Source organism: Anomaloglossus baeobatrachus, chromosome 7 (genome assembly GCF_048569485.1).
Source record: "Anomaloglossus baeobatrachus isolate aAnoBae1 chromosome 7, aAnoBae1.hap1, whole genome shotgun sequence".
Taxonomy (NCBI): Eukaryota; Metazoa; Chordata; class Amphibia; order Anura; family Aromobatidae; genus Anomaloglossus; species Anomaloglossus baeobatrachus.
The window spans coordinates 171,483,893-171,509,151 of record NC_134359.1 but is presented as its reverse complement, the minus strand read 5'-3'; the positions used below and the strand labels follow the sequence as shown (position 1 = coordinate 171,509,151).

Here is a 25,259-nt window from a genome sequence, read left to right as displayed (position 1 = left end):
CTATGTGTCAGAGCAGAGCATGTCACCAACTTGCTCTGCTCTGTCACCTGCGGTGCTGCATGTCACGTTTTTGCCGCGATTTGGTGCCTTTTTTGCTGCGTTTTTGCTCACTGCGTTTTTAATCAGTGCACAATGCCATTAAAGATTGTTGATGGAAAAAAAAAAGGTCTGATGTCATTTTCTTATTCAAAATGTTCATTGTATGCAGGAGAGCAGACAGCAGCTGCAGAACTACAAGGCTCAGCATCCTCCATTCACTAGTGTATGCAGGAGAGCAGACAGCAGCTGCAGAACTACAAGGCTCAGCATCCTCCATCCAGGACTGTATGCAGTTTTTTACCCAAAAAGAAAAAAAAAATGACATGGGCTTCGCCATATTTTTGTATGCTAGCCGGGTACAGCAGGCAGGTACGGGCTGCCCCCAACCCCCAGCTGCCTATTTGTACCCGGCTGGGAATCAAAAATATAGAGAAGCCCTTTTTTTTTTTTTTTTTTTTTTTTTTAATTATTTCATGAATTTCACGAAATAATTTAAAAAAAAAAAAAAAAAAAATGACGTGAGCTTCGCCTAATTTTAGTGTCCAGCCGGGTACAACTAGGCAGCTGGGGATTGGAATCCACAGTGAAGGGTGCCCAAGCTTTCTGGGCACCCCCACTGCGAATTGCAGTCCGCAGCCACCCCAGAAAATGGCGCTTTCATAGAAGCGCCATCTTCTGGAGCTGTATCCAACTCTTCCAGCTGCCCTGATGCCGGGTGGCTAGCTGGGTAATAATGGGGTTAGGGCTAGCTGTATATTATCAGCTAGCCCTAAGCCCGAAATTCATGGTGTCACACCAATATTAGACATGGCCACCATGAATTTCTAGTAATGATAAAAAAAAAAACACAACACACAGAAAAATATTTTTATTAGAAATAAAACACAACACAATTAGTGACTCCATCTTTATTGAAATAAACCCCCCTCCGCAGTAATCCTGGGTTAGGGTCCCGCGCCGTCCAATCAGGATCCAATATCATCTGATCGGTTTGCTGGAAGGCAAAGCGATCAGATGATGTGTCAGGTTAAACTACGTGAATCACAAGACACATCAGCTGATTGTATAAAAGCCGATTAAACAATCAGCTGAAGCATCAGTGCAAAAAAAATAAAATAAATACGTCTGTGCTGATTACGGGTAGCTCCTGCAGGGGAGTCTGATCCTGGCCCATCACTGCAGGAGCTGCCGGTAATCAGCTGATGAAGTCCCCTGACGGCAGGATCAGCTGATAGCCGGCCGGGCGCGAAAAAGCCGGCGACACCACGAGAATCGATCAGCTGATGCGTCAGGTGATCCACCGCCAGGTCCTGCAAGCTTCGTATGTGCCCCGGGGAGACTGCACACAGCCAGAGCGACGGTACCGAGACAGGGGCTGGAAGCAGGCATGGCACCCGGACCCTGCAGACAGGTGAGTATCACACACACACACACACACACACACACACACACACACACACACACACACACACACACACACACACACACACACACACACACTTTCTTCCCCTGGCTGTGTAGAGCTGCTGCTGTCTCTGTATGATTGATCTCAGTGCATCCACAGGGAAGAGGCAGGGAGGAGGGTTTGGGTGGGTGTATTAGACACAGTGGGTGTGTTAGATAAGCCAGACACCGCCCTAGAGCCACAAAGAATTCTGGGACTTGTAGGAACTGAACACAGGAAGTCAGAGGAGAGATTAACCCCATCAGAGCTGGAGCCAGCAATGACCGTGTGCTGCTAGTGCACAATAAAAGGTAATTTTGCTGAAAAAACATAATAGATGTGTTGAGGGGCACATATTAGCAAGATTTATCAGAAAAAAAAAATCAGTTTTGGTAACTGGACAACTTTAACTTGAGAACGGCGGCAGCTATAGGCATAGAAGTGGTGTCTAGGTATAGTAAAGTAGCCATGCGTTACGCAATTAAACCACGTATAGCGCTACCTTGTGGAAAACAAAGGAGTTATCATTTTTATCTCGAAAACAGAACGAGAGAGAAAAAAAGTGAATTACAAAGTTTCAGGGCATCATTAATTCAATACCAATTGACACCTTGCATACAGAAATGCTATGATATGACCCCCCCCCCCCAAAAAAAAAAAAACCCCAAACATTTAATGCTGGTCTAGTCACCGATACTGCACGGTGAACGTAAAAAAATAAGACCAATTCTTGAGCTGCTTGTTGATTTGTTCATGCTGCCAACCAAACATTGCAGAGGGGCTCTGCTCACATTTATCTTGCGCACGAAGCTGGGTGCTTACATTGTGGTTTCCATGTAAATCTCTGAAACCCGTGATTCAGATAGTAAATGTTCCATTTGAGGCTCTATAATGAGAAAGAGGGAGACACTTTGAGCTCTTTGGCCTGTGACCTGGCTGTACACGTCTTTTTACATGTGCACAAAAGTACAATCGACCAACACAGTCACCACAGATTGATTGACTTAGCTGTATGGCATGGCAACTGTTATTCCAAGATAACCTTGTATGTGGCTTGATTCATACATCCTTTGCAAAGTTTAATCTGCCTAATTTCTAGATTAAGGTATTCTTCTGAGTCTAATTTTCAGCTCTGCCCAATGCCTAGTCTAATCGTTAGACTGAGATCTGGAGAGGCATACAAGCCGCAGTGTCTTGCACCCACTGTGATATTTAGTGGATGATCGGTGATGATCTGAGGATGCTTCAGCAAGGTTGCTTTGGGAAGATTAAACTTTGCAATGGACGTTTGAATCCAGTCGCATACAAGGTTTTCCTGGAAAAAAGTTGCTTCCTTCTGCTCCTGCAATGTTCCCCAACTTTGAGGACTTTTCTCCAGCCGGACAATGCGCTATGCCACACAGCTAGGTCAATCAATGTGTGGATGAAGGACCACCACAACAAAACCCTGTCATGGCCAGCTCAATCTCCAGACCTGGACCCCATTGTAAAACTCTGGAATTTTAATCAAGAGGAAGATGGATAGTCACAAGCCATCAAAGAACTGCTTACATTTTTGCACCTGGAGTGCCATAAGGACACCCAAAAGCAGTGTAAAAGACTGGTGGAAAGCAAGCCAAGACACATGAAAGCTGTGATGAAAAATCATGCTTATGCCACAAAATATTGATTTCTGAACTCTTCCTGAATTAAAACATTATTAGTATTGTTGTTTCTAAATGATTATGAACTTGTTTTCTTTGCATTATTTGAGGTCTGAAAACAATGCATTTTTTTTCCCTTCACCACGACAGCGCCACCAGAGAGGTCCGCCAATCATAGGACAGGAAACTAATGAAATAAAAGGGCGGCTCCTCTCTCTCGCCTCAGTTTGGTTTCCTGTCCCAGGATGGGAGACCCTGAAAGGCTGTGGCGCTGCCACAGTGAAGGACGGTGTTTTTCCCAGGGGGCGTGGACTTTTTTTGCGGTGGCATCCTGGAGGTCTGGGGTACGGTCACCTCCCTGTCATGCACTCACCTGCTCGGCGTCCGGTGACTGGCCCTGCGGTGGGAGTGTCGGTTTGGCAGCGGGTTCCTGTGTCGGCGCCCGGTGGCTGTCCCTGCAGCGTTCCCGCTACATTTACCGGATCCGGCTCAGCTGAGCCCTGTGGGATTCTCCGCTCCTGCTCAGCCCGCGCCCCTGTCTCGGCGCCCGGTGGCTGGCCCTGCACTGGGAGCGTGTCGCAGTGCTTCCTCTGCCGTCGGGTTCCGGCGGTGACGTCATCGGATGCGGAAGTTGGCTCTGCGCATGCGCCGTGGACTCCAAGATGGCGCTGCCCATCGCTTCTCTGCCTCCACCGCATAAAGTGTGGCTGCAGGCATTCTACGGTGCTCGCATCCATGCTACAGTATGGATGAGCTTAGGGAAGGATCCCAGGAGGGTGATCTCCCTGAAAAGCGCCTGCAAAAGCAGGCACAGCGACATGGCAGTAGTGGAAGTCTCTCCAGTGGGGGGCGTCCCACCAAGAGATCCTCTCCTCCACGCCGGAGTCCCAAGAGACCGGCTCGTTCGCTTGACCCGGTACCGTATGACCTGCTGAGGGGTGAGTGTTTGGGGTTGCCTATTCCCTATTAATAGGTGTTGTGTGTGTGTGTTTTTTTTTTTTTGTTTTTTTTTGGGTTTTTTTTTTTTTCCTCTCCTTTTTTTGCTCTTCTTAGGACAAGCCTAGGAAAAGATCTGAGAAAGTTAAACATAAGGAATGTGCCCTCTGTGCTTCCCTTCTCACCCCTGATTACCGGAAGAAATTGTGTAAACTCTGCATTCAGAAAATGGTTGCTGATGAAGCGCCTGACTTTGCTTCTAGCCTTAAGGAAGTCATTAGAGCAGAGGTCAGGGAGTCCCTGAAGGGGTTTTCTCTCCCCATCCCGGCCACCTCCAGCAAACCCAGAATGCAGGATCGGGAGTCAGGGGAGGCCTCAGACTCTGCTTCCGCGTCCTCCTCTCCTGATGCATCCTCCGGGGACGATATGGGTGGAAAACAGTGTTTCTTGGCTGCAGAGGTGAATCACCTGGTTAAGGCAGTCAGAGCTACCATGGGCCTGCTGGAGACTAAGGATCCTGAATCGGTTGAGGATCTCATGTTCCAGAGGTGCGGCGACTGATTGCAGACCAGTGGGAGAAGCCGGAGAGGAGGGCTTACCCTCCGTCCCTTTTTAAAAGGAAGTATCCCTTCCAGGAGTCAGATTGTTCCGGTTGGGACAATTGCCCTAAATTGGATGTGGCAGTAGCTAAAACGGCAAAGCAGCCTTCCCTGCCATTTGAGGACCTGGGTTCCTTGAAGGACCCTTTTGGACAGGAAGGCTGATACATTTCTTCGCTGCGCCTGGAAGACAGCTGCGGGGGCACTTCGTCCTGCTGTAGCCGGTACCTGTGTTGCCCGTTCTCTGATGGTCTGGTTGCAGCAGCTTGAAGACTGGATTTTGCAGGAGGCCCCGTGGGACCAGATCCTCGCCAACCTCCCTCATGCCAAGGGTGCTGCTGCTTTTTTTGGCCGACGCTTCCGCTGATACCATACGGTTGTCGGCCAAATCGGCGGCATTATCCAACTCAGCTAGACGGTCACTCTGGTTGAAGGAGTGGCCGGGGGACTCAGTCGAAGTCGAAATTGTGCGCTCTACCTTGCGAGGGTACCTATCTTTTTGGTAAGGCACTTGACGACATCCTGGAGAAGGCGGGAGACGTTAAAGGGTTTCCCACTTTCTCCTCTGCCCCCTTTAGGCACCGCACATTCCGGAGGAAGGGATTCGGTAAGGGTAAACAGCCCGCATCCAAGGAGGGGTGGAGAGACAACAAGAGAAAGATCTGGCTTCATGTTCCGGCCCCTACGGACGGTAAGAAGCCCGCCCGGTGATTCCTCTCTTCCGGTGGGGGGTAGGCTCTCCCTCTTCTACCCTGCATGGCGGAACATCTCGTCCAGTTCTTGGATTATTGGAATTATTACTGAGTGTTTACATCTACAATTCCAGTCGACCCCTCAGGGGTCATTAATAATTACATCGCTCGGCAGGTCATCCGAAAAGCAGCTCGCATTACAGCAGGAGATGGAAACCCTCCTCAGAAAATCTGTCCTGGTAGATGTTCCGGCTGGAGAAGAAGGCTCCGGGTTTTATTCTCCGCTGTTCCTGGTAGGAAAGCCGGATGGGTCTTTTCGGACGATTATCAACCTCCGTCGTCTCATCAGACATTTGGTGTATCATCATTTCAAGATGGAATCGGTGAGGTCGGCCATAAAACTGCTGTTTCCAGGGTGTTTCATGGCGGTTCTGGATCTCCAGGACGCTTTATTAGCATATTTTGATTCATGCTTCTCCTCAGCGGTTCCTCCGGGTGGCCCTTCAGCTCAGATGGGTACTGCGACACTTCCAGTTTCGGGCACTTCCCTTTGGGTTGGCAATGGCCCCGAGGGTCTTTACGAAGGAGGTGGAAGAGGTGATGGCCCACATGCACGAAGAAGGGATCCTAATCATCCTGTACCTGGACGATTTTTTTTAATAGTCGGGACCTCCGAATCAGATTGCAGGTCCAAGATTCAGACTGTACTTTCCATCCTGGGGACCTTGGGGTGGATTGTGAATCTCGGAAAGTCCAGACTGGACCCTTCCACGAGTTAGCAATTTCTGCGCCTCACCTTGGACTCTTGCTCTCAACTCTGCCTCCTTCCTCGGTTCCTCCGCTCTCGGGTCTCCTCGGTGCTCACACCCTGTTCTCACCCTCATGGCAGCCATGTCCTTGCTGGGCTCCCTGGATGCATGTATGCCGGCGGTTCCCTGGGCACAGTGGCACACCAGAGTTCTACAGCAGGAAGTGTTGAGAGCGCAGTGGTTATTAGCAGGGCTGTGGAGTCGGAGTCGGAGTCGTGGAGTCGGAGTCGGAGCTCATTTTGGTGGAGTCGGAGTCGGTATAAAATGCACCGACTCCGACTCCTAAAATATATAATAAATTGGGGACAGGAGTGCAATGCAGAATGTGCTGAATATTTTACTAAATAATAACATTTAGTATAATGCTTATATTTAAGTGAAAAATGTATTGTAGTACAATGTGAACATTAGACATTTAATTATTTTTATGATACAATAATCAAGATATTTGGATAGAACATAAAATATTTATTGGAATACAACTTTAGAACACAAAAAACTAATAAATTGTAAATATGTAATATATATATATATACAGTGTATATACACACACAAGATATATATGTAATCTACTGTATATTACATAGTGTATTACATATTTACAATTTATTACAGTTTTTTGTGTTAAAGTTGTATTCCAATAAATATATTTTATGTTCTATCCAAATATCTTGATTATTGTATCATAAAAATTATTAAATGTCTAATGTTCACATACACATATTCATGTACTACAATAAATTTTTCACCTAACTATAAGCAATATATGTAGGAGTCTGAGTCTGAGTCTGAGTCTGAGTCTGAGTCTGAGTCTGAGTCTGAGTCTGAGTCTGAGTCTGAGTCTGAGTCTGAGTCTGAGTCTGAGTCTGAGTCTGAGTCTGAGTCTGAGTCTGAGTCTGAGTCTGAGTCTGAGTCTGAGTCTGAGTCTGAGTCTGAGTCTGAGTCTGAGTCTGAGTCTGAGTCTGAGTCTGAGTCTGAGTCTGAGTCTGAGTCTGAGTCTGAGTCTGAGTCTGAGTCTGAGTCTGAGTCTGAGTCTGAGTCTGAGTCTGAGTCTGAGTCTGAGTCTGAGTCTGAGTCTGAGTCTGAGTCTGAGTCTGAGTCTGAGTCTGAGAATTTGAGGAGTCGGAGTCGAAGGTTTGGCTTACCGACTCCACAGCCCTGGTTATTAGGAGGGTGTTTGGACACACGTCTCACCCTTTCTTCCCACACTCTTCGGTCCCTCCGGTGGTGGATGCAAGTTCGGAATCTGTCGGCTGGGGTTCCTTGGTCACTTCCGCCTTCGGATGTCATTACTACCGACGCCAGCGCACGGGGTTGGGGGGCCCATCTCCATGGCCGGCCGGTGCAGGGTACCTGGAGTCCTCTGGAAAGTCGGGGCTCCTCGAACACCAGGGAATTGCGTGCCATCGGGCGGGCTTTACAATCCCTTTTTCCTCACCTAGAGGGTACACACTTCCGGATCTTCTTGGACAACAAAGTCGCTGTCTCCTATATCAACCGCCACTCGGTCGTCTTTCCTGATGGGGATAGCGGACACCATATTTTCACTTGCACAAAGCCACCTTTTTCGTCCCTTACGGCACTACATATTCGGGGGACGGGCAATGTCACGGCTGACTTCCTGAGCAGGCATCCGGTACACCAGGGGGAGTGGTATCTGCACAAGGAGGTCTTTCGCATGCTTATACGTCTGTGGGGGTGCCCGATAGCCGACCTCTTTGCCACCAGGTCCAACCGCCAGGTCCCTCGGTTCTGTTCCCTCAATTCTCTCGACAGACCCTGGGGGGTGGACACTTTTCAGGTTCCGTGGGGAGGGGGTCTGCTGTATAACTTCCCGCCCCTGATATTGCTCCCCGCAGTCCTAAAAAAGGCAAGGGAGGACAAGGCCAGATTGATCCTCATAGCTCCCTTTTGGCCCTGGAGGGTGTGGTTTTTCTGGCTCCAGGGGATGTCGGTCTCGGACCCTTGGGTCCTCCCGGAGAGGCCGGATCTCCTCTCCCAGGGCCCTCTGCTTCACTCTCATGTTTCGGGCCTTCACTTGACGGCCTGGAATTTTGAGAGGCGATTGCTAGCAGGTCACGGGTTCTCTTCTGGTGTGATTTCCACCCCCTTGCGTAGTCGCCAGCCACTACCAGGATCTACGCAAGAGTCTGGGACAAGTTTCTCTCCTTCTCCAGTGTCAGCCCGGTGGGGGGGGGGGTTCTGGATTTTCTCCAGAAGGGGGTTGACTTGGGGTTATGTTAGTACCCTGAAGGTCCAGGTCTCGGCGCTGACCGCACTTTATGGTTCTGACCTCGCAGGCAATAGATGGGTTCGTAGGTTCATCTCCTCCTGTCAGAGGGACAGGCCGGTCCCCCGTCTTAGTTTCCCTCCCTGGGATCTCAATTTGGTTCTAAATTCATTGACGGGACCCCACTTTGAACCCCTGTCACAATGTACTGTACGGACCCTGACTCTAAAGGTTGTGTTTACTAGTGGCCCTTACGTCAGCTAGACGGGTTAGTGATCTTCAGGCCCTATCGGTGTGTACCCCCCCCCCCCCTCCCTTATACGCAGTTTTTGAGGATAGGGTCCTCCTTCGTACAGACCCCGCCTATTTACCCAAGGTGTCTAGATCTTTTCATCGTTCCCAGGAAATTGTCCTTCTTTCTTTCCTTCTGCCCCACACCTGCTAACCCCAAGGAAGAAAGGTTACACACCTTGGATGTTCTCAGGGTTCTGAGTCACTACATTGGGGTCACCAAGTCTTGGAGGCGGTCCCAACACTTGTTTCTCTGCTTCCAAGGGCCTAGGAAGGGATTTGCAGCGTCCAAGGGCACAATTGCCAGGTGGGTTAAGGAGGCTATTAAGACAGGTTATGTAGCTCAGGATAGACCTGTCCCGCAGGGTGTTACGGCTCATTCCACCCGGGCTGTGGCGACCTCCTGGGCTGAGTGAGCAGACGTGCCTTTTGGATCTGATATGTAAGGCTGCAACCTGGTCCCCTCCTACGACCTTTTTTCGTCACTATCGTTTGGATTTGTCGGCCACGATGGATTTGACCTTTGGTAGACGGGTGCTTGAGGCTGTGGTCCCTCCCTAATGTTGTTGTCTTCCGAATCTCTCTGGTGGCCCTGTGTTGTTGAAGGGAAAAATCTTAAATTACTTACCGGTAATGATTTTTTCCAGAAGCCACGACAGCGCCACTGCTTCCCTCCACTTTTCCTTTTCTGCACCTATCGGTCTCTTGGTTTCCGTGGCACGACGTTCCTTTTTATTCAGATATCTTGTTATTGCTGTTTTTCTGTTTACCTGTTTTCTGGTGTTCCTCTCTGTGCTCTGTAACTAAACTTAGGCTAGTTTCACACTTGCGTTGACCGGTATCCGTTGCATTGCGTTCTGTAACGGATGTGTTGCATATAGTGGCGCAACGGATGCTGCAAAACAACGCAATTCGTTTTGATTTTTCTTTTTTCTTTTTTTTTTTTTTTTTTTTTTACCAGCGGCAGACTATTGTGAACGATCAGCTGATCGCTCCCTGCAGCCGGCCACCGGGTGATCAGCTGATCGCTCCCTGTAGCTGGCCGCCGGGTGATCAGCTGATCGCTCCCTGCAGCCGGCCGCCGGGTGATCAGCTGATCGCTCCCTGCAGCCGGCCGCCGGGTGATCAGCTGATCGCTCCCTGTAGCTGGCCGCCGGGTGATCAGCTGATCGCTCCCTGCAGCCGGCCGCCGGGTGATCAGCTGATCGCTCCCTGCAGCTGGCCGCCGGGTGATCAGCTGATCGCTCCCTGCAGCTGGCCGCCGGGTGATCAGCTGATCGCTCCCTGTAGCCGGCCGCCGGGTGATCAGCTGATCGCTCCCTGCAGCCGGCCGCCGGGTGATCAGCCGAGCGCTGTCACTTTCCGGCGCCCGGGCATGCTGGCGGCCGGTCGCTCAGCTGAGCGCTGTCGCTTGCCGACGGCCGGGCGCTCAGCTGAACGTTCGGCCACCGCGAGCCAAAATAAAGTTTGATTTAAAAAAAAAAAAAAAAGAGCATGCGCAGTGAAATCCAGAGGATTCCGCTGCTCAAAATAACGTTACATGCTGCGTTCCTCCCGCTGGGCGGAAGCAACGGAGCGTCGCCCAGCGGAAGCAACGCAGGTCCTTTTTGGTACAATCCGTCACCCATACAAGTCTATGGGAAACAGCGGAATCCGTTAACTGATTCCGCTGTTTTCCAAAAGGGCGGATTGTAACGGAAGGAAATAAACGCAAGTGTGAAAGTACCCTTAGGCGAGCGAGAGGAGCCGCCCTTTTATTTCAGTGGTTTCCTGTCCTAAGATGGGCGGACCTCTCTCTGGCGGCGCTGTCGTGGCTTCTGGAAAAATCCATTACCGGTAAGTAATTTTTAAGATTTTTTATTTTGACCATTTCTCACTTTCAAAAAATAAATGCAAAAATGTATTGCTTGGAAATTCGGAGACGACGTCAGTAGTTTATAGAATAAAATAATAATTTGCATTATACTCCAGTTTTTATTGGTACCTTTTCGGACAAATATTTGCTGATCGCTTTCTATATATATATATTCAGTTTTTTGGGATGTAGCATGAACAAAAACCAGCAATTCAGAGGAGCTGATAGGGCTCAGCTCTCGTGATGTGACCGCTTCACGTGAGCCCTGGATTGACCCCTTTTCATTATGGTTATTTAGCACTCGTGTATATTATGATACTATGTTGCTTATTATGCTTATTATGATACTTATGCTGCATAGCAGTAATTTTAGATTTAACATCCATATGAGATGCATAGTCGCTCCATTCAATAGCAGAGATAATGTATGTACAGGTGGTCTCCAGTCATGCCTGAATTTTTAGGAGTTTCTTGATATCTATATTAACCCCTTCACGACCATGGACGGATATATCCGTCATGGAGCGTGTCCCGTTAAGCCTCGCCGCGGGCAGGCGTCGGCGGTCGCCACACATCAGCTGTTTTCAACAGCTGACATGTGTGCCTGCTAGCCGCGGGTGGAATCGCTTCCACCTGCGGCCATTAACCCCTTAAATCTTGCTGCCAAAGTCTGGCAGCAAGATCTAAATGCGCGCGGCCATGTTTTTTTACTTACCGCCGCCTCCACCGGAAGTCACGTGCGTGATCACGTGACTATCGGTGGTTGCCATCGTAGCACAGGGTCATGTGATGACGCCTGCAGCTACGAAGTTTCACTTTAGTTTTTCCTCGGCCGGGAGCAGAGGGAAAAAGAAAGTGACTGACTATTTCTGCTGTTTACAGCTTATAGCTGTGATCAGCAGATAGCGATCGGATTGCTGATCGCTATAGCCCCCTAGGGGGACTAGTAAAATAAAAAAAAAGTGAAGAAAAAAGTTTTAAAAAAATAAAAAAAAACAACCTAAAAGTTCAAATCACCCCCCTCCCCCCCCCCCGCCAAAATTACGTTTTTTGGTCGCTGCAAGTTTTACGCAAAATGCAATAACAGGCGATCAAAATGTTGCATCTGCGCAAAACTGGTACCATTAGAAACGTCAGCTCAAGACGCAAAAAATAAGCAGTCACTGAGCCATAGATCCCAAAAAATAAGAGCGCTACGTGTTTTGGAAAATGGCGCAAATTGTGCGCCACTTTTATTGGACAAACTTGTGAATTTTTTTTAACCCCTTAGATACAAGTAAACCTATACATGTTTGGTGTCTACAAACAAGCACCGACCTCAGGCATCATACCCACACATCAATTTTACCATATAGTGAACACCGTGAATAAAACATCCCAAAAACTATTGTGCCATCACACTTTTTTTGCAATTTTTCCGCATTTGGAATTTTTTTTTTGCTGTTTTCCAGTACACCATATGGTAAAACGTATGGTTTCATTTAAAAGTACAACTTGTCCCGCAAAAAACAAGCCCTCATATGGCAAGATTGACGGGAAAATAAAAAAGTTACGGCTCTCGGAAGAAGGGGAGCAAAAAACAAAAACGCAAAAACGGAAAGTGCCCCGGGGCTGAAGGGGTTAAAATTTGAGATTCCAGTTTCCTCCAAACATGTTTCACTTTTACTGTGGTGTTTTTGATGGCCAACAGAGGAATTCTCTGCCATGTTTGTTAGCTTGATAACGGCATTTCATGTTTTTGTTTTATTTACAGATATTGAAGCACAGATACGTGAAATTCAAGGAAAGAAGGCCAACCTAGATGACACGCAAGGAGTCGGGCTTGATTCAACTGGATATTTCGATCAAGAAATTTACGGTGGAAGTGACAGTAGATTTACTGGTTATGTAACGTCTATTGCTGCAAATGAGCAAGAAGATGTAAGTTTTAAAATGTGGACGTGGTTTTCTGCATTTTGTGTTTTTGTTTTTTGTTTTTTTTTTGTTTTAACACCAATTCCTTTTGTCTCTAAACTGTTTATTATGTTAAGCTAACTCTGGAAACATTAATGGTTATAATTGTTGCACAACTTGCCGATGAACAGGCATATCCAGATTGAGGCGCAAGACCTCCAAAGGAGGTATCATAAGAACATGAAAGGATGTGATAAGTCTCCAATATTATTTTTAGGAATAAACATAAACAAAATGCTGGTTTCTACACTATTCCTAAAATTATTTTGTAATCGAACACTAATTAGAGATATTTATTTGTAAGGCCACCAGTTTTAAAGTACCACTCCACTTTTCTTTTTTTATTGCAGGGCTGGAGTGGTGATTCTAAATTAAGGTTAGTGACCGTAGTCTGGATATCCTTACCTCTGCCATCTTCACCTTCTGTCGGTTCTGCTCTGGTTGGTCTTCAGCTGGTTGTGATCTGCTGGATTGCTTTGCTGGTGCCAACCGAAGGTCACTTTTCAATGCAAGTCTATGATGGTCGCGTTCTGGCTTTCGGACTTAAATTGAGCACTTGTGACCATTACTTGTGTTCACAAGATGGCGCTGTGGGACCAGAGCAACTCAAATAAAAGGTGTAGACTGCTGCTGGTGAGTATAATCCTCGGGTCAGGGAACTTGGATTAGTAGCACCACTCTAGCAGAATATATGTTAACCGATTCTCCCACTATATTCATTGGACAAGCATAAAACCACGTGCACACGTGGAGTATTTGGTGTTTTTTTTTGGTTTTTTTTTTTTTTTTCTTTCAGTTTTTCACCTCCATATTTGTAAGCCAGGAGTGGAACAGTCAGGAAAAGTAGAACTGAATCACGTGCACCACTTCTGCATTTTTTACTGATTTCCGGTTTTGGCTTACAATTACTGAAGTAAAAAGCTCACCGAATATTCCACAAATGCACGTGGCCTAAGGCTTTATTTACTATTCAAATGTGGAATAATTTGTCCCCCGCCCCCTTCACAGTTTGTACATTAGATGATGAGCTCATGAAGTTTTTTGATTTCTTAATGACATGTAAGAGAGAAGTCTTATTTCATTTACCTTGCACTTCTTCCTGTTTCTCAGAATTGATGGGTCTCCGTTAAGTACTTAATAAACATGTGAAACACATTGATTTCATCTGTTTTTTTTTTTTTGGCAGGATGATGATGATCCTACAGCATCATTTGCGCAGAAGAAACCAGGATATCATGCTCCTGTTGCTTTATTAAATGATATTCCCCAGTCAGCTGAACAGGTATGTTGAAATAGTTAATGTGGAGACTTTGTCATTGTAACTGTCCTTTTATTTGGAGAGTATTATTTCCCCCAAATGCTTGTAATTTCTAGATTCTCGCTAAATTGAAGATAGGGACGTAGTCAGACACTTAACGCAATCATTCCATCCACATCAGATTTTCAAAAGGTGTCATTAAACGTTACTGCAATGCAAAGGCAACAAAATGACTAGTTCAAATGTAATGTTTTGCTGCACTATTTTTATTTTTTTTTTTTTTTAACAAAAAAAACCCTTAGGGCTGCTTCTCACTTGCGAGTTTCTCGCAATAGAGCAATGCGAGAAAAACTCGCATTGAAATCTGACACATGTTAGTCAATGATTCAGCTCTCATCTGCGATTTTTTTTTTTTTTTTCTTTTTTTTTTTTTTTTTTTTTTTTTCTCAGTCCAAATCGGACCGAGAAAAAAATCGCAGCATGCTGCTTTTTTGCGAGTTTCTCGCACCATTTGTCCCAATGATTTCCTATGGAAGGGGATTAAAAGTAGCATCACACACGCGCACCAGCGTTCACATTTGCGAGTGTGGCAGTAACTTCGCTCATTAAATATTCAACAGATGAATGTGACAGCACATTCCCAAAGGTACATTAAATGACACATGTGTAATAGCTTTTATCTAATTAAGATGTTGCATGAAACTAGCATCGCAATCGCAACACACACGCGAGCAAAAAGCATCGCACTTGCGTTGCACTCGCACCTAACGTGAACTAAAATCAGCCGAGTATGTTTCAGCCCAGTCGGACCGATTTTACTCGCATAATGTGTTTCCACCCTTAGTAATCATCTCACCTATTCACCGAAATAATAGGTGAAGCAGAAAATGTCTGTCCTGAAGGATTTCAAATCTGTTATGAAAACTGCCTCACAGTAACTGTTCTAGTTGTCCATAGCAACCAATCAGCTCAGTTTTCACTTTTAATTCAGCAACTTCATTCTAATAGCTGCACTCTGTTTGCTATAGGCAACCAGAACTATCTTACTGTGAGGCAACAGCCGTTGCAGTAATCGATTGCCCCACTTTAGCGACTATATGGTTGGTGCCCCTTTTTAAGGCTATATGCGCATGATGCAGTTTTTGGTGCAGTTTTGTTGTCAGAACTTTCTCACTTTTGACTTCCCAGCAAAGTCTATGAGAAGTCAGATTTGCTGTGCACACATTGCAGTTTGTCACCAATTTTTTTTGACAAACTTTTGACAAAAAAGAAGCAACATGTTCATTCTTCTTGCGTTTTTGTCAACTTTCGTCACCCATTGAATGGGGTTGAAAAATGCATGCCAAAACGCATGGTTACTAATTGTTTGCGTTTTGAATACGTTTTACCCTCGGTTTTGTCAACAAAAACACAGCTCACAAAGTTAGTTCCAGAATGACAAAATTCTATTATAGATATAGATATAGAGAGGGAGATATATAGATATAGAGAGAGATATTATATATGTCTCTCTGTCTCTCTGTCTCTCTGAGAGAGAGAGATTATAGATATATCGAGAGAGAGAGAGAGAGATTATAGATTATATATATAATGTATTTATTAGTGCCTACAAGTAGTATTCAACCCCCTGCAGGTTTGATAAGATGCAAATAAGTTAGAGCCTGCAAACTTCAAACAAGAGCAGGATTTATTAAAAGATGCATAAATCTTACAAACCAACAAGTTATGTTGCTCAGTTAAATTTTAATAAATTTCCAACATAAAAGTGTGGGGCAATTATTATTCAACCCCTAGGTTTAATATTTTGTGGAATAACCCTTGTTTGCAATTACAGCTAATAATCGTCTTTTATAAGACCTGATCAGGCCGGCACAGGTCTCTGGAGTTATCTTGGCTCACTCCTCCCATGCAGATCTTCTCCAAGTTATCTAGGTTCTTTGGGTGTCTCATGTGGACTTTAATCTTGAGCTCCTTCCACAAGTTTTCAATTGGGTTAAGATCAGGAGACTGACTAGGCCACTGCAACACCTTGATTTTTTCCCTCTTGAACCAGGCCTTGGTTTTCTTGGCTGTGGGCTTTGGGTCGTTGTCTTGTTGGAAGATGAAATGACGACCCATCTTAAGATCCTTGATGGAGGAGCGGAGGTTCTTGGCCAAAATCTCCAGGTAGGCCGTGCTATCCATCTTCCCATGGATGCGGACCAGATGGCCAGGCCCCTTGGCTGAGAAACAGCCCCACAGCATGATGCTGTCACCACCATGCTTGACTGTAGGGATGGTATTCTTGGGGTCGTATGCAGTGCCATCCAGTCTCCAAACGTCACGTGTGTGGTTGGCACCAAAGATCTCGATCTTGGTCTCATCAGACCAGAGAACCTTGAACCAGTCTGTCTCAGAGTCCTCCAAGTGATCATGAGCAAACTGTAGACGAGCCTTGACATGACGCTTTGAAAGTAAAGGTACCTTACGGGCTCGTCTGGAACGGAGACCATTGCGGTGGAGTACGTTACTTATGGTATTGACTGAAACCAATGTCCCCACTGCCATGAGATCTTCCCGGAGCTCCTTCCTTGTTGTCCTTGGGTTAGCCTTGACTCTTCGGACAAGCCTGGCACGGGTAAAAACTTTCAAAGGCTGTCCAGGCCGTGGAAGGCTAACAGTAGTTCCATAAGCCTTCCACTTCCGGATGATGCTCCCAACAAGTAGCGTTTTTGAAAAGTTAAAGGACTGCAAGTCGCTGGATCCTTACTATAACGCACGCAAACGCATGTTGACGCGAGTCCATTGCAAATGTATTGAAATGAAAACGCATTTGCACTGGATCCGTTTTTGCGTTAAAAAAAGTTCATGACGCATGTTAAAAAACGTATTGTGAAAGCAGCCTAACAGTATGGAGCAGGCCCCACCCCTGATGTGACATCACAGAGGGTTGAGGGGGAGCAGCTCCAGCGTCACACTGAGTTACAGGTACTGTGCAGATGAGGAACCGCACTATAGATTTTCCCTTTCGCCCATGACAGCACCACCTGAGAGAGAGGTTCCGCCCACATCAGGACAGGAAACCCACTGATAAAAAGGCGGTACCTCTCCTCCACATCAGTTTGGTTTCCTGTCCTGATGAGACAACCCACGGAAACTCCCAGGTCTGACCCGGTGTGTAAGTTTGGTTTCTTACCAAAAGCCGGCATTCGGGCCTGGATGCACCTCCCCAGGGCTTCGGCTGTCTGCGGTGGTGGGGCGCGGGCCTGGAGCGGGAGCTCGGCTCTGCATCGCCCCAGGCTATGTGATCCTCACATGGAGCCCGCAAGATGGAACGCCGGGGTGAAGAGGAAGCGACGCGGCACCCGCAAGTTCATCACCTGCGCATGTGCAAGGTGTTCCAAGATGGTGTCGCCCAGCGAACGGATTTCGGGAGGGAAATTTGAACCAGGGAGGTATGAGGAGTCTCCTTCACTGCATTCTGGTGAGTATGACTTCTCCCCTATTCAGGATGGAAGACAACTCTCCACCAGAGTAAGATGTGCTGGAACAGCATACAGATTCCCAGGGCAGCAAGGGGAGTGCTCCTCCGGCAGGGCTAGTCCCTCCAGTCCGGCAAGTTGACATTCCGGGGGGGGTCTGAGAAATCCAAATCTGGAAGTCATAAACTGCCTCCAAAACCGGTACCAGATCCGCCATCTTGGGGGGTGAGTGTCTGCTGCAGCATTTCATTGTTTAAAAAGTCCCCCCTATGTTCCCTTCTTTCTTCAGGAGGTACCTCTAAGAGGAATCATAGGAATTGTTGGGTTTACAAGGACAGTCTATACTCGGATTACCAAGGGGGCCTTGTCCCACCTGTATCAAAGAGTTCTCTGTTTTATTTAGATCATAATTGTTGAAATTAAACATGACCAAATCCTGACATGTTTTAGACCCTAGAACAGGGTCCTTATTCTTAGGCTATGTGCCCACGTTGCAGAAAATGCGCGGATTTTGCCGCGGATTTCTCGCGGAAAAGCCGTGGATTTTCCAGAAATCTGCAGCACAGCTACTCCCCAGCCATTTTTATGGCATTTGGGAAATGCTGTGCCCAGCGGAAATCGTGCGGAAAAATCTGCAGCATGTCAATTATTGTTGCGGATTTCTCTGCAGGGTCCCATATACTTACCTTCCTTGATAGAGCAGCGCGGTGGATCCAGCCAGGTACAGGAAGGAAGAGGTGGGCGGGGCCTGCACGAGCTCCGGTCATATGACAGCCGGAGCTAGGTTAGGCCTGCCCACCTCTTCCTTCCTGTACCTGGCTGTTTCCACCGCGCTGCTGCCGCTACACCGGACGGAGAAAGTCCCGGCCGCCGGAAAGCGAGGTGCTGCATGATGGAGGCAAGTATGAGCACCCCGATCACTGCAGCACTTGTTCTGCATTGAGGATGCAGTGCCGAGGCCATGGTACTGTATCTTCAATGCAGAATGCCCGCACCATATCCGCACGACATTCCGCTGTATATCCGCAGCATTGAAAAGAGAAAGTTCTGTTGCGGATTTCTGGGAGCACCTGCGGAATGTCTTGCGGATATATCCACAAGACAATGTCCCCGTGGGCACATAGCCTTAGGGTACTTTCACACTTGCGTTGTTTTCCTTCCGTTACAATCCGCCCTTTTGGAAAACAGCGGAATCCGTTAACGGATTCCGCTGTTTCCCATAGACTTGTATGGGTGACGGATTGTGCCAAAAGGACCTGCGTTGCTTCCGCTGGGCGACGCTCCATTGCTTCCGCCCAGCGGGAGGAACGCAGCATGTAACGTTTTGAGCAGCAGAAGCCTCAGGATTTCACTGCGCATGCTCCTTTTTTTATTTATTTATTTTTTTTAAATCAAAAAACAAACTTTATTTTGTCTCGTGTTGGCCGAACGTTCAGCTGAGCGCCCGCCCGCCAGCATGCCTGGCCGCCGGCAAGTGACAGTGCTCAGCTGAGCTGCCGGCTATTGAGAGCGATCAGCTGATCGTTCACAATAGTCTGCTGCCGGTAAAACTGTAAAGAATAAAAAAAAAAAAAATCTTTCCGTTGTTTTGTACGATCCGTTGCATTCGTTGTGCCACTATATGCAACGCATCCGTTGCATCCGTAACACAACGCAATGCTATGGAAACCGTCCAACGCAAGTGTGAAACTAGCTTTAGGTAACATGGACAAAAACATATGCTTAATTTATAAGAGGAAATCTGAACAGGTCTCAATGAATCAGTGTCCAAGTGAAAACATCTGTTGTAGACTGTTCATTTAAGACAAGACAGAGCAAAAAAAAAAAAAATCCCAAGGCAAATCAAAGCACTGTTCAAAAAAAAAAAAAATACATGTTACCACAAAGAGCTTAGTATACAATTTTGACACTCTAGGTATGATCAAAAATACATAGTTTATAATTATATCATTCCAGATGTTGTCAAGTGTAAATAAGCGAATGCCACAGCACCAGAAAGACTGCTTCTATTGTTCTGTTGTCAGCCATTATACACAACGGTTACTGGTATAGAAAGGCTGCAACTATTATCCCTTGTTGTCAATCTTACAAGTCAGAATAACTGTTATAATGTGGGAGAACTACTGCTTTTATTCTGTCAGCTATTACTAACCAAGAAAAGGCTGTTATAATATGGGGGAACCACATCCACTATTCTCTATTGTCAACCATAACAGGCTAGGAAAAACTATTGCAATATGGAAACTAACGTCTGTTGTTCTCTATTATCAACCATACAGGCTGCAAAAAAAAAAAAAAAAAAAAAAAACAAACCGGGGTAATCTTAGTAGAAGGAAACTGCATCTATTATAATCCCTTCTCTGGTTTTGGTTTATGTATGGAAGCACCAAGCCTCAAGGCTGAGTTGAGATGTTCTCCGTGCTGAAGTCAGGGAAACACAAACAATCCACTAGGAAAGATGGGGGAACTTCAGATCAGGCGTCTCTGAACGGGGTTCCAGAAAATTGTCACCTGCCTCTTCCTCATCCTTTGGACTCTCCCTCAGCCGTGGACTGCAGACTATGCCATCCTCTGAGGTGACACCCCTACTGAAAGCCGTCCACTCAACTATGGGGCTGGTGGATGATAAAGATCCTGAATCCACACAATACCTCATGTTGGAGGCCTGGAATGCAGGTTTATAGTACCTGGAAGGCTGCAGCAGGAGCTCTTCACCCGGCGGTAGCAGGTACATGTGTAACAAGGTCTCTAATGGTCTGGGTCCAACTATTAGAAGACCAACTATTAGGTAACGTGTCTAGTAAGGACATTATTTCCTCAATTCCATATATACAGGGGACGGCAGACTTCTAGCGGATGCTTCCATCGACTCGCTCACGTTATCTGCAAAAGTAGCAGCTCTTTCCGATTCAGCCACAAGGGCCCTCTAGTTGAAATGTTGGAAGGGAGACATTTAGTCCAGGAACAGACTTTGCGGGATAACTTGTGAAGGAGACTTTTTGTTTGGATCACAGCTGGATGACCTTCTGTCCAAAGTGACGGACAAGAAACAAGGATTTCCAGCTGTATAAACTCCATTCCCTCGTAGCCGTCCATTTCGGAAGAAGCAATTTTCCATAAGGAGCCTCCCAGAGACCAGGACTCCTGGAAGGATAGCAGGAAGAGGTCCTCAGGATTGTTTGGTCCATCATCCTCTACCAAGCCACAAGGCCCTCAATGACGCCACCATCCCAGTGGGGGAAGGGAAAGGCTCTCCCTCTTCCTTAGCGCATGGGAAAAGATTTCCTCCAGCCCGTGGATTCCACGGATCATTGCAAAAGGGCTGACGTTACAACTGGAGTCGCCCCCTCGGGGGTATTTTATTGTAACATCTATATGACAGGGAGAGAAAAGAATAGTGATCTCCACCCTAGAGCACTTAGGGTGGATCATATATCAGTAAAAATCTAGAATACAACCTCAACAGTGTCGGTCTTTCTTGGGGCTGATCCTGGATTCAGTCGCTCAGATGTCTTTTCTCCCGGAGGAGCAGATACTCGGGTCACAATCCCTGGTCACCTTGGCGATTTGAAAAACCAGTCATGACCCTCAGACAGGCTATGTCTCTTGTGGGGACCCTCACATCCTGCATCCCCGCGGTTCCTTGGGCTCAGATAGATATGAGATCCCTTCAGATGGAAGTCCTGGCCTGACCGCAACAGTCAGGAGGCTTCTTGGATATGAGAATCCGCTTGGATCCAAAAGGTGTTGCTTTCCCTGTCCTGGTGGCAGGACTTAACTCATCTGGCCACAGGGGTGTCATGGTGTCCCAACATCACGGATATCATCACAACAGATGCAGGTCACTTAGACTGGGGAGTTTACCTGAGAACTCACCTGTTACAAGGACTATGGGATGATCATGTGAGGACTCAGTCCTCAAACTTCAGAGAACTAACTGCAATAAAATCGGCCAGGGATCATCCCATGACAATAGATGCAATGCCGATCCCCTGGTCACAGGGTCTTCTATATGGCTTTCCACCCCTGGTTCTTCTTCCGGCAGTGCTCAGGAAGCTTTGGGACGACAAAGCCCTCATTATCCTCATAGCTCGAGTCACTTCTGGCCAAAAAGAGCCTGGTTCTACTGGCTCCAAAGACTGGCAATATCAGACCCTTGGATACTGCCGGACAGCACGGACCAATGTGCCAACCCAAGGATCCTGCCCTCCATTTGACAGCGTGGCATTTGAAAGGCAGCTGCTCCTAGCACAGGGATTCTCTGAGAATTTAGTAACACTCTCCTTAAAAGTAGGAAGCTGGTCGCCACCGGTATTTAGCGAAGGGTCTTGTGGAAAATCCAGCAAGTTTCCGGGGAACAGATCGGGTATCCCCCTCTCTTCCCGGCCATCCTGGAATTCCTTCAGTAAGGGTTGGAGTTGGACTTATCCACTAGCACCTTCAAGGTACAAGTTTTGGCCCTAGGAGCCCTCTATAAACATAACCTCACAGAGAATAGATGGATTAGCAGGTTCATTAAATCCTGTGCTAGAGCGACTCATGTCCCTTATCCTCGCATGCCTCCCTAGGATTAAATCTTGTCCTTGATGCCCTTATAAACACCCCGTTGAGCCCCTTTCGGATGTTCCCTTCAAGACCCTAAAGGTGGTACTTCTCATTGCTTGACGTACGCTACACGGGTGGGTGACCTACAGGCGCTCTCCATTGTCCATCCATATACCCAAATTTTGGTCAAGAAGGTGGTATTGCGTACAGATCCCTCATACCTGCCTAAAGTGGTCAAGCCCTTCACAGGTCCCAGGAATTCATACTCCCTTCCATTGTGACCCTCCTTCGAATGACAAAGTGACCAGGCTCCATAGCTTTGATGTGACACGCGCGCTTATAAACCTACTTGGATAGAACCAGGGAATGGTGGAAATCTCAGGCCCTGTTTGTTGCATTCCAGGAAAAGTCCCGGGGCTGTAAAATATCTACAAGCACCTTGGCTAGGTGGGCCCGGGATGCTATCTCACTGGCCTACTCTTCTAAGGGGGTGCCAGTTCCCCTGCAGATTAGGGCCATTCCACTAGGTCACTTTCTACTACTTGGATAAAAATTAAACAAGGGAGCGCATGTGAAGGTTCTGGGAGATAGCGGTGAGGAGAAGAAAAGGAATCTGCTCACCTGATGTGGTTGTGCAGCCCTCGCACAACTACAGTATAAGGCAGGAGTGTGGAGTCAGTAATCTTCTAACCTGTTAGCCCACGATGTCCATCCAGGGAAGCAAATTCCTGAAGAGCTGGTCACATGACAGATCACTGGGCGTCTCTGGTAATCTGACCTCCGTATCAAGCAGCTCTTGCCGTGAACCCACAGGGGGGAGGATCAGCAGTAAAGTATAGAAGTACGGTCTGATAGAGCGCTAAGGAGGCCACAGTATTAGATTAATTTTTTTTAGAATTTATAGTTTTCTATCAGCCACAATATCCACCTGATGAAGATATTGTGTATATCGAAACGCGTTGTGGCTGATAGATTAATTTTTTTTAGAATTTATTGTTTTCTAATACTGTGGCCTCCTTAGCGCTCTATCAGACCGTGCTTCTATACTTTACTTTCTACTACTTGGGCTGAGAGGGCAGAGGTCTCTATTGATCAGATATGCAGGGCCACCACTTGGTCCTCTTCCTCTACCTTTTTTACGTCATTTAGACTTGACTTGTCCTCCACTGCCGACCCTTCTTGGTAGACGGGTATTACAGGCGGTGGTCTCTCCCTAAGGTGATTGGTCTCTAGAATCTCTCAGGTGGTGCTGTCATGGGCGAAAGGGAAAAATCTTAATTACTTAATTGATTTTCAGAAGCCCATGACAGCACCCTTAGTTCCCCCTCTATTCACTGGTTATGGGCACCCTTCGGGGAGTGTTAAAGTTAATGGTGTATTCCTTTGGTGGTGTGATTTTAACATTTTTGTTTGTGTTTTGTTGGGCCTCTCGGGCTCTGTAAACCTACTGATGTGGAGGAGAGGTACCGCCTTTTTATCAGTGGGTTTCCTGTCCTGATGTGGGCGGAACCTATCTCTCAGGTGGTGCCATCATTGGCTTCTGAAAATCCCATTACCGGTAAGTAATTAAGATTTTCATCTCTATAGTTTGAGGGCATGGCCATTGGAATAAGTTTTTTTTTTTTTTTTTTTTTACCACCCTAAACTACCCCTTTTTAATTAATTCTGGATCCCATCTTTAAATTTGTAGGCCTTTACCCCTGAAGAGACATTTGTTAATTATTAGGTTTGGGTTTCCATTAAAACATACCAGACGTGTTTTGAACACAAGGTGGGTTCTTACTCTTGGTTCAAATGAATCAACCCGACTGAAGGAATTGACATGCTGCAGATTTATTTCTGCACTGAATCTGCAAGGGAAAAACAGCAACATGTGCACAAATCTTGATTCTCATTGACTATGCTGGCATAGGTATTTGCATGCAGTTTGTTGACAACTGCACCAAAAAAAAATATTAAAATGCACCACGTGCACACAGCCTTAGGTTTCTTCTCAGCTCACTTTTGTGTCCCTTTACTAGTTATGGATGAATTAACTGCTCATTTTAATAGATCTTATATTGCTGTAATTGTATAACCAAATAAAATGAAAACACATTTAATAACATTTATACTGTAATGATTTCTGATGGCTTTTTCTCTTTTAAATATGTAACTAAAAGACAAGTCGGTGGTAAAGCCGCTGCAAAAACAAAAAAGGCTTAGGAAAAACACTGCTGGCTTTCCAGAAGCGTCATCAAAAGCTCAGAGTACAACAGTGTCTAAAAGACCTGCACAAACCCTGGGAATCCTGTAGAGCTGTTGATTGAGAATTTGTAGTTTTTATTTGGCATGTTTGTTAATGTGTCCATTTATCAGCATGTGTATTGCACATATATTTTAATTTTTATTAAATTATTTTTATTACATTTTATATTATTTTCTGTAGTATGACCCATTTGCTGAACACAGGCCACAGAAAATTGCAGACAGAGAAGATGAATATAAAAAATACCGACGGACAATGATTATATCTCCAGAGCGGCTTGATCCTTTTGCAGATGGTATTTAAAAATTCACTCCTTTTTATTTTCCTCAGCTCACCTAATACATTTAAGATAAATTTAATTGAGCAGACAATGTGTAAAAATGTTTGTAATATACAGCTATTAAAAATTATACTCCATTCAAAAAAATAACCACCCTTTCTTCTGGAATAGGCCCCATGGTTTTAGATCAGTGAGTTTTATCCTTCCATCACAGGGGCCGCACATGTACAATTCCTTTCATTTAAATAATACTCCCCTTGTCATGTAAAGCATATGAGTGATGCTCCCCACGCTCACACAGGTCATACACCATCTCTGCGCTCACACAGGTCTGAGAGCACAGGAGCCAGAATGCTGGGGAGCGTGTGCACTGATTGCAGATGGACCTTCTCTGTGCTCACACAGGTCTGAGAGCACAGGAGCCAGAATGCTGGGGAGCGTGTGCACTGATTGCAGATGGACCTTCTCTGCGCTCACACAGGTCTGAGAGCACAGGAGCCAGAATGCTGGGGAGCGTGTGCACTGATTGCAGGTGGACCTTCTCTGCGCTCACACAGGTCTGAGAGCACAGGAGCCAGAATGCTGGCGAGCGTGTGCACTGATTGCAGGTGGACCTTCTCTGCGCTCACACAGGTCTGAGAGCACAGGAGCCAGAATGCTGGGGAGCGTGTGCACTGATTGCAGGTGGACCTTCTCTGCGCTCACACAGGTCTGAGAGCACAGGAGCCAGAATGCTGGGGAGCGTGTGCACTGATTGCAGATGGACCTTCTCTGCGCTCACACAGGTCTGAGAGCACAGGAGCCAGAATGCTGGGGAGCGTGTGCACTGATTGCAGATGGACCTTCTCTGCGCTCACACAGGTCTGAGAGCACAGGAGCCAGAATGCTGGGGAGCGTGTGCACTGATTGCAGATGGACCTTCTCTGCGCTCACACAGGTCTGAGAGCACAGGAGCCAGAATGCTGGGGAGCGTGTG

The 25,259-nt window shown here is 46.6% G+C and overlaps 1 protein-coding gene across 1 annotated transcript in view; it reads left to right on the top strand.

Moving 5' to 3' along the window:
- Nucleotides 1–25,259, top strand: part of SF3B1 (splicing factor 3b subunit 1) — a 446,304-nt gene that overhangs the window by 19,463 nt on the left and 401,582 nt on the right. Inside the window, exons 2-4 of the mRNA XM_075319718.1 lie at nucleotides 12,292–12,458; nucleotides 13,678–13,773; nucleotides 24,184–24,298. Coding sequence (XP_075175833.1) covers nucleotides 12,292–12,458; nucleotides 13,678–13,773; nucleotides 24,184–24,298 — 378 coding nt within the window. The remainder of the gene's footprint in view (nucleotides 1–12,291; nucleotides 12,459–13,677; nucleotides 13,774–24,183; nucleotides 24,299–25,259) is intronic.